This window comes from Arvicola amphibius, chromosome X (assembly GCF_903992535.2).
Source record: "Arvicola amphibius chromosome X, mArvAmp1.2, whole genome shotgun sequence".
In the NCBI taxonomy this organism is placed as follows: Eukaryota; Metazoa; Chordata; class Mammalia; order Rodentia; family Cricetidae; genus Arvicola; species Arvicola amphibius.
Genome location: NC_052065.1, coordinates 124,755,120 through 124,764,990, shown reverse-complemented (window position 1 = coordinate 124,764,990; position 9,871 = coordinate 124,755,120). Strand labels below are relative to the sequence as shown.

At 48.1% G+C, this 9,871-nt stretch overlaps 1 protein-coding gene across 1 annotated transcript; it reads left to right on the top strand.

Annotated features, from left to right (window-relative positions):
- The first annotated feature begins 268 nt into the window (after positions 1-268).
- Sox3 (SRY-box transcription factor 3) lies at positions 269-1,591 on the top strand. The gene has a single exon (XM_038317465.1). It carries the CDS (start codon positions 269-271, stop codon positions 1,589-1,591), a length of 1,323 nt encoding a protein of 440 aa, XP_038173393.1.
- Positions 1,592-9,871: the final 8,280 nt, after the last annotated feature.

Genomic DNA, 9,871 nt, shown 5'->3' with positions numbered 1-9,871 from the left:
GCGGGTCTCAGGGACTCCCGCCTCCTGAATAACTCTCATCACGTCATTCGACCCAAGAGGGGTCTGGAGGGTGAACTAAAGGGCTCCCCGAACTTTTTTTTTTCTCCAAGCTGGGCCATAGGGGGCTCGGTGTTGATTGGCTAGGGCTCGTCACGGCGAGCCTGTCAATCACGGGGCCCACGGGTGGTGAGGGGCGGACCGAGCCCCAACCCTCCCGGATCTGAGCAGGTATATAAAGACGCCGGCAAGCTTCCCGGGCAAGCTGCGAATGCGACCAGCTCGAGAGAACGCATCAGGTGAGAGAAGCCCGCGCGTTCCCGCCGACTTCGCGCGGAGCAGTTCCGCAAGCCTGTCCTTCCCGCCTGACCCTCCGGCCCTCCGGCCCCCAAACGCCACTCCAACGGAGTCCTCCGGCCTTTTCACCGTGGCCGCTCCAGCCTCCGGAGCGCCTTCTCCTCCCGCCACGCTGGCGCACCTTCTTCCCGCCCCGGCAATGTACAGCCTGCTGGAGACTGAACTCAAGAACCCCGTGGGGCCGCCCACCCCAACAGCGGCCACCGGCGGACCCCCAGCCCCAGGCGGAGCAGGCAAGAGTAACGCGAACCCAGCCAGCGGCGCGAACGCAGGCAGCGGTGGCGCGAACGGCGGCGGCGGGGGCAGCGACCAGGATCGCGTAAAGCGGCCCATGAACGCTTTCATGGTCTGGTCCCGCGGGCAGCGGCGCAAGATGGCCCTGGAGAACCCCAAGATGCACAACTCTGAAATCAGCAAGCGCTTGGGCGCCGACTGGAAACTGCTGACCGACGCCGAGAAGCGACCGTTCATCGACGAGGCCAAGCGACTGCGTGCAGTGCACATGAAGGAGTATCCGGACTACAAGTACCGGCCGCGCCGCAAGACCAAGACGCTGCTCAAGAAGGACAAGTACTCCCTGCCCGGCGGCCTCCTGCCCCCGGGCGCCGCCGCCGCCGCGGCCGCCGCAGCCGCCGCCGCGGCAGCTAGCAGCCCAGTGGGCGTGGGCCAGCGCCTGGACACGTACTCGCACGTGAACGGCTGGGCCAACGGAGCGTACTCGCTGGTGCAGGAGCAACTGGGCTACGCGCAGCCCCCGAGCATGAGCAGCCCGCCGCCGCCGCCAGCGCTACCGCAGATGCACCGCTACGACATGGCTGGCCTGCAGTACAGCCCCATGATGCCACCCGGCGCCCAGAGCTACATGAACGCCGCGGCCGCCGCGGCCGCCGCCTCGGGCTATGGGGGCATGGCGCCTTCGGCCGCCGCCGCGGCCGCCGCCGCCTACGGGCAACAGCCCGCCGCCGCAGCGGCCGCAGCTGCTGCCGCCATGAGCCTGGGCCCCATGGGCTCCGTGGTGAAGTCGGAGCCCAGCTCGCCGCCGCCCGCCATCGCTTCGCACTCGCAGCGCGCGTGTCTTGGCGACCTGCGCGACATGATCAGCATGTACCTGCCACCTGGCGGGGATGCGGCTGACGCAGCCTCTCCGCTGCCAGGCGGCCGACTGCACGGCGTTCACCAGCACTACCAGGGCGCTGGGACTGCGGTCAATGGAACGGTGCCGCTGACCCACATCTGAGCTCCCGCCTGCGCTCCTAGCTCTTCGCCCCCACCCTGCCCCACACCCCCAAGTTGGGACGCCTTGTTGTTTAGCTTTGCTTGCCTGGGACTGTTGCCTTGTACCGAAGATGAGGAGAACTGAAAGTTTTGCTGTAGCTGTCGGGTTTTGTACAAAAGCATAAAGAAGTCAGGAACGGCGGAAATGGGACTTTCTAGAGCCTCGGGCTTAGGATCGCTGCCCCTCCCTCCCCCTTTGTAGGCTGGGAACCGCTGTGATGTTTGCGAAGAAAATGCAGCCCCTTTCTCCTCTTCCCGGGTTCCTAGGTTCTTTTGTTGCATTTGAAAACGTTGTCTTGTTAGTTTGCTATTAATCGAGGAGTGAGTGAGATTGACCCACGAACTGCAATGCCTCCACACCCCCCCCCCGTCGTATTGCTTCTGCTTTCCTCTGTTTTTTTTTTTGGGGGGGGGGGGGGGGTGGCCGCGCCAACTGGCGCTACAGCTAAAGCCAATGTTAATTTATAGCCAGGTGTGCGTGTGTTTCCCGCCTCGCCGCCCCTGGCCGCGGGACAGCTTCTGTCCAGTGCGCATTTAGGCTGTTGAGTTTGTGATTTCTTGCAGTGATATGTTTGCTATTTCGTCATGCTAATGTGTTCTTTCGTTTGGGTAGTGGGGAGGGGGTTATTTTGTTCCGGGTTTTTTCAAGATTTTACTCTTAATTGCTAAGTGAGATATCAATAAATTTTATAACCAACATGCTGGAGTCCTGATAATTTTGCGGGCCCGAAATTTTAAGTGCGGGTTGGGAGGGAGACCAACACGTAGTTTTAGAACTCAGTTTACAGACCTGGGACTGAGTAGGGCTCGAGGGGGGCGAGCATGACCTGAAATGATTTCTTTCAAACTACTAGAGATCCAACCCACAACAGCTCCCAGTACTCTCAAATGAGAAACACTCTCAAGTGGAGGGAAAGGTTTGTCTTCTGGAAGCGCCTACCCGAAGGTGGCCCACACTACCTGAGCCGCAAACACACCCCCCCCCACACCCCCAGCGCGCGCTGCCCTGCACTTGTTGATTGCGGTGGTGAGCATTCCGGGATTGATCTTCTGTTTCCGCAACCATGCGGGTGGGAGGCAGACACCTGCAGCCGCGGAAACTTACCAAAAGCGGGGCGCTTACTTCTGTGCACTGGGACGGGAAGATACTTGAGCTGAGTTGAAATATTTACAAAACGAAAGCCCTTCAGAAATCTCAGTGATCGTATTTAAAATAAATGGTTACAGGCGTCCCCGTCAGGATATAAATATTTCCACCGTGGTAGCCGAAGCAGAGGTGTGAACATTCAACATTGGAAGATTTTGTTTTAAAAGTTACAGTGCAGATGTGCAAAAGAGTTTTAGAGCTCCCCCCAAGGCTCGCTTTTAACTTGTCAATTTGCTTATTTGTTTTCTAGAAAGGCTCCCTCTCATCTTGAGCCCAGAGCTTGTTTTCTATTCCCTTTCCTCCAGCCCAGAACCACTGACCATTCCATTGTACTCCCCCAAGGGTCCTTCCTTTCGCTTCGAGCCCCAGCGTATCTGTTTGGGGCCTAGGAAGAAAACAAATAGAATCCGTGTTTTTTTACCCCCTCCTCAGCTGTTTGAGGTGATTTCCTTAATCCCTTTAATCCTGTTACCTCGCTATCCCAGAATAACTAAACTCGGCTTTTCCAATAAGCTTGGCCTGGTGCACTGGTTTTTATCCTCATCCACTCCTGACCACAGGTTTCTTTGCTTGCGGTCTGTTGGGACCCTAGGCGACAGAGTCCTCTGTAAATTGGTCCGAATTCCACGTTTCCAGCCGGCTTCCTTTGTGTGGACTAGCCATTCACCTGCGGGTCTGGGCGGGCCTCAGGGGGAGGAGTGGGGGTTTCTGAGGCTTCGGGGGTCGTGCCCGCTTTTTACACATCACTGCAGCTCCAGGAGACTAAAGCCACCCCGCCTCTCCAAGAAAGGTGGGGTCTCCCTGGGAAGGCAGCAGCAAGCCTCCTCCGAAGACGTTTGCACAGTCCTCCCCACCCCCCGCACCCCATCCCCCACTGTCCAGCATGGGGTGGGATGGGGCCAGCGTTGATTTACAGATGCAGTCCCATTGCTCTCCTTGCAGGGCTCTTCCTGGGCCTGCTGAGTTCAGGCTGGGCCCCTTACCTCCTCTCCTCATCCTAAAGCCATAGACCTCAATTCCCTCTTGACCTATGCGAGCTTCCACCCTTTCCTGCAGTGATTGGAGCAAAGGCACAAGCTGCTTGGTGGGCGAGCCTCCCCCACCGCCAAAGTCCCAGTGGGAAACTTGTCAGACCCACCACCCTATTCCAATCTTTCAGTCTTTGGCCTTAGAAAACATCTGCCTAAGGTTACTCTAGATTTTGGACTGAAATGATTCCAGGAAAGGGTGGGGTACGAACAAGCAATGCCTCCCCACTGAGGGGGCGGTGGCAGAGGGGGAATAACTCTGACACCGTTTCTTTGGAAGAGCTCATTGTGCTGCTGCCGTCTTAGAAGTACCAGGGTCACCCTTTCAGCATGTCGCACGTACTGCTCACTCTCTCTCTAAGTATCCGTGGCTTTGTGCTCCACTTTGTCTGATTTCCAAATTGCCTTTAAGAAGAGAAAAGATTTCATCGATCAGCACATTTGGAGGATTTGAATACAGATGAAAGATAATGTTTTTAAACTTCAGCGGTAGGGAAGAGAACTAGACTGAACTGGAATGAAGCTGCCCTTCTCTGCCCAGAATTTCACACCAGAAACTGTCCTCCCCACACTGCTCACCAGGGTGACTGCTCCTTCGTCTGTTTTTAGAGTTGAGGTTCTGATAAGGCTTAATTTAAAGGGAGGGCTCTTCCCCTAAAACAACAACAAACTCAAAATATGCCTCCAAGCCCTGCTGCCTTCTCTGGCTGGCTTTGTCACCAAAAGGGGAAATGACAGTGCTCAAGGTTGCCTCGCTGGTTCCAAATAGGGCCCAGTGGAAGCAGATTCTCAGACCCTGGGGAAAGATTCTCCTTGCTCTGCCTGTCTGCCACAAAAGGAAGTTAGAAGCCAAGGAACTCACAGCCCCGGCTGTCTCTACAGCCCATAATCCAGTAAGATGTCTGGAGAAAAGAGGTATTTCCTGACATGGAGATACTTAGTAGGCACTGCTTGTGCAGTGGTAAGAAGAAGGTCCTTACAAAGCAAAACACAGGAGTGCAAAGTCTTCTAGTTTCCCTGCCAGGACCATAGCTACATTTGCTGGAAATTACCCTGCTAGAGAGTTGCTTGCCTGTCCGGTGACTATAGAATTTCCCTTATTAGTTCCCGCCTAGAAGTCCACAGGGATGGGGCTGGGTGTTCAAAGTGCAGGCAAAGATTGATAAACAACCTTGTCTGTCATAGCTGCTCTTATACTGCTTATATGTTATAACCACCTTGAATGTTCAGGAAACAGGAAAGAGGAAATAAAATAAGGTTTTTTAAAATAACGGCTGCTGTGTAGTTATCAAAATCATTTATGGAGTGACTTTAGTAACACAGAAAGCCATCCTAATACCAAGTGAAGAGAACAAGATGCCAGAACTCTTATTTAGCATGTGTGACCTTGACTATTCAAAATTAAGTATTTATGACAGGGAAACAAGCAAAAAAATGTACAGCGTGGTAGCATGCATGTTGGCGAGTCTTCCTTCAGCTTTCCATTTTTCTCTAATACGATTGCATTTCCGTTATCACCAGAAAAGGCAGTTTTAAAATATATGCCTTCCCCATGAATACCAAAATGCGCCTCTTTGTGAAAGAACGTTCAAGCCTTTCCTTCAGCTGTTTTGGGGGATAGGAGGGGGCAGGGAGCCCCAGGAGGAGTAATCCTCTAGCTTTTCTCAACAGCTGAGGCTGCAGTTAACGGAGGCAGGAGGAGCACACCAGAGCAACCCCCTGCCTGGTCCCCTCGGAAGAAAGCTGGAGCAGTAGCAGATTAGTGAGTGGCTCATCATTCTTCAAACTCACTCACTGGAGAAAAAGACCTCCTTTGGAGTCATGCCTAACAGCCTGGGATTTTAAGGAGCAGGGGCCACCGAGGTGCCCCAAGATCCATGATCACAGGTGCTCCAGCAGCCTTTTCTGCCCTCTTGGGAAGGGCGAGAGCAAGCCCAGGAATGGGATCCTGGTTAGGGGATAAGAGATTAGGTGAGCAACAGGTAGCAACGGAATGGAATATGTTGAGTCTTTTTTCCCATGGCCACCATCTTCATCCATCCCATCTCCTCACTGCATGGCCTTCTACCTTTTCTCTGGGCTTCCACTCTGTGTCATAGCATATGCACATAAATCCTATTATGGCATTTCCTTTCTCAAATAATTTTCTGGTGGCTTCCAGTGGAGAGCTTTTAGGGGAAAAAATCCTAACTACCCCAAAGTTTTGCTGTAGTTTCTATCCAGTTTTCAGGCTTCATTCCTTGTATTTCTGCTGGCCCCTTTCTCCCAGTAGGCAGGATTCCGTTGAGAAATGTTTGCCAGATAAACAAATTGTGATTCCTAGTGATGTCATTTCTACAAAACAATTCTGAAATACTTGTTAGATGCAGCACATATTTTATGTTTCGCCTTGACATAATTTCCTTTATCCTTCACGTCAAGTGTAGATTACCTTACAATTAATAAAACCTACTACCAAAAATTATGTTCTCCTTTCCACCTCAGGGCTTTTGAGCTTGCTGTTTTCCCCTTTGCTTGGAATATTCTTTCTCAAGCTCTTCCTTTCAAAAAAAATCTCAGTTCAAGAATCACCTCTTCTGGGAAGCCTTCATGATACCTACATCTTAAACGTTCATCAGTTTCTTGTTATGAGCTCTCCCAGTACTCATTGCCTCTCCTAAGCACTGTATGTGTAATTACTGAACATTTGTGTGATTCGGTCTGATGTCTCCCTCCTGTTGTGTAAGTTCCATGATTGCAAAGACTGTGTCTAGTTTGCATTGCGATGCACAGAATGATACCTCTCCTGTTGTAGGCTCTTAAGAATATATATGAAGTGTTTACCGCATATTTAGGAAATGGCTGTCATGCAGGCTTGAAGCCACAGTATCACTGTAAGGTGTTTAATTTGATGGGCATACCGGTGTACACCTGAAATCCCTGCACATAAGAGGTAGTGGCAGAAGATCAGGAGCTCAAGGCCAGCCTGGTCTATAGAACTACTTCCAAGACAGTCAGAGTTACATAGAAAAACCCTGTCTTGAAAAACCAAAACCAAAAAAGAAAAAAAAAGGAAGGATGAAGACAAGGACAAGAAGAGAAATTAGGCAGTTTCTTCATGGATCAAAACTTCAGAAGCTGAGCAGCACCAGGCATACAGCCATTATGTATTGTAAGTTGGCTGCTATTGCATTTCCCAGGAATGTTTGCTGACACTTCTGAAAGGAGCTGGTCAGATATATATCTCACTTGTTTGTTTGAGACAGGGTTTCTCTCTGTAGCCCTGGCTGTCCTAGAACTTGCTATGCAGACCAGACTGGCCTCGAACTCACAGAGACCCCTGCCTTTGCCTCCCAAGTGCCAGATGAAAGGCGTGTGCCACTGGTGAGAGACTTTTAAGGTCTGTCATGAAGTTTCTCATGCTGAGGCCTGTGACTGGGATGTAAAGATGAAAAATAAAACTTCACATTAAATGAAAAGGAAAATCCCTGCATGGTACCAAAAGCATAAATACAAAAGAAAAAACAATTAGGGCTGGCAAGACGGCTCAGTAGGTAAAGGTGCTTGCCACCAAGCATAATGACCTGAGTTTAATCCCAAAGAGTCATGTGGTGTAAGGAGAAAATGGACTCTAAAAAGTCCTCTGACCGCCACACATGCATGCCGGCATGCATGCACTCCACCACACACATATGCAAAGTAAATAACTATCTTAAAGCAGATTCATTAGACTTTATCAAACTAAAAATAAGGTGTTTTGTTTGTTTGTTTTCTTTGATTGTTGCAGAGGAAACCATCAGAAAAGTGCAAAGGAGGCCAACCCACAGAATGAAAGACAGTAAGTATGTGCAGGCATTGCATCTGTCTAGGGATTTATACTCAGAACATGGGAAGATGTCTAAAACTCAACATTAATAAGACAACTACTTTGAAACAGGCAAAGAATTTGAATAGGCTTGGTTTTTCTTTTTTAAAGAGAGTGTACAAATGGACAGGAACAGATACCATTAGTCAGTAGAAAATGCAGAATGAGGAGATACCACTTCCCATGCAATGGTTATAGAAATAGTTTAAAAATAGACAGCACAAGTGTTACTAAGGATATGGAGAAATCGTAATTCTTATGTAGTACTGATGAAAGTGAAAATAAAAACACCTTTGGAAACAGTCTAGCAGTTCCTCCAGCAGTTGACCAAACGTCACATAGCAGTCAGTAATTCCACACCTAGGAAAAGTCAGGGAAAGGAAATGCATATGTCCATATAAGATGTATATACTGTATTCTATCAGTATTATTAACATTGCCCTAGTGGGGTAAACAAAATACATATTTATTTGTTGATTAGGAGATAAATCCAGTTTAGTTTTGAGGAAGAGATGTGGGATATTTGTACACTGTGTTAAGATGTATTGTGGTTGGTGTAATAAAAAGTTGAACAGCCAATAGCTAGGCAGGACTTATAGGCAAGATTTCCAGGAAGAGAAAGAGGAGGAAGAAGCTAGTCGTGCAAGGAAATGCCAAACAAGACGCGGAGGGAGTCAGACATACAGAATGAAAGAGAGGTAAAAAAAGCCACATGGCAAAACGTAGATTAATAGAAATGGGTTAATTTAAGTTATAAGATCTAATTGGGGACAAGTCTAAACTAAAGGCCAAACATTCATAATTAATAAGTCTCTGAGTCATTATTTGGGGGCTGGTGATCCAAAGCTAGTCTGACAAGAAAGCTTACTATTAGGGGTGAAGGAGGGTGGGAGTGGACTGGGGGGAGGGAGAGGGACAAAGAATTAAAAACAACAAATGGAGTGCCAGTGTCAGAGGAAAAGAGAACTCAATTAAAGTAGCTTCTAATGGTCAAAGATGGAACCATTGGAACAATAATACATAATTAAAGTAATACTGAACTATAACCTAAAGTATAAAACTTTCCAGGTGTCTATACTGATGGACATTGAAATAACTTAATAAACAGATAAGGAGAAAAGAACAGTCAGGGCAGAACAATTCCAAATAATATATATCACTGGTCTGGCCTCAGGGAGGTGAAGCATAAATCCCTACTTCTGAAGTTCAATTTCCTGCTGACTACTTTTCAAAGAATAAAGTAAAGGGAAGGGAGAACATATAACAGAGTAGTAAAAAGTCTAACAAACATGACTTCCACCACAATATCAAAGTCAATATCAATTATTGATAGATAATATATGCCCTTTATCCAATCTACTGAATATTGAGAACTGCACTTCTGTTGTCTTCCTCCCCCAAATTCATATTTCCGGGCTAATCCTGGGTAAAACATCAATTTTTCCCCAAGCAGGGTGACAATAGTGTCTAGCTGTCCTGAACCTCACTATGTAAGTCTTGAGCTCACAGAGATTGTCTGCATCCCAAGTTCTGGGGCTAAAAGTATAAACTAGGTGGCAACTCTGCTCAAAACACATTTTAAAAGTGAATGCACTGTATTAAAGGACATTCTCATAAAAAAAAAAACCAAGGTGCTGCTGAAGGGAAAATAATGAAACAGTGGGCATAGCTCAGTGGTAGAATGTTTGCAATATACTTTTTTATATATGGACTTTGCAAGCCCCAGTGAGCAAAGTAAATATGCATTGTGCTTATTAAACAGTATTCAAAACATTTAATATTTACTTAAGTATGAAATTATCAACTTTTTTGTGGTCTCACAAGTCTTAAACTTGGACTTCATAATGCAAGGCAAGTGCTCTACCACTGAGCCATAAGCTCAGTCCAAGGACTTTGGGAGTATGTAGAAAGAACTCAAGAAATTAGACATTAAAATATAAAATAATACAATTAAAAACTGGGGTACAGATCTAAACAGAGAATTCTCAACAGAAGAATTTCAAATGGCTGAAAACACTTAAGAAAATGTTCAACATCCTTAGCCATCAGGGAAATGCAACTCAAAATGACTCTGAGATATCATCTTATGCCTGTCAGAATGACTAAAATTAAAAACACCAATGATAGCCTTTGCTGGAGCAGATGTGGAGTAAAGGGAACACTCCTTCATTGCTGGTGAGAATGCAAACTTGTCCAACCACTCTGGAAATTAGTATGGCGATT

Coding starts and splice junctions, on each gene's coding strand:
- Sox3 (XM_038317465.1), top strand. CDS start 269: ATGCGACCAGCTCGAGAGAACGCATCAGGTGAGAGAAGCCCGCGCGTT.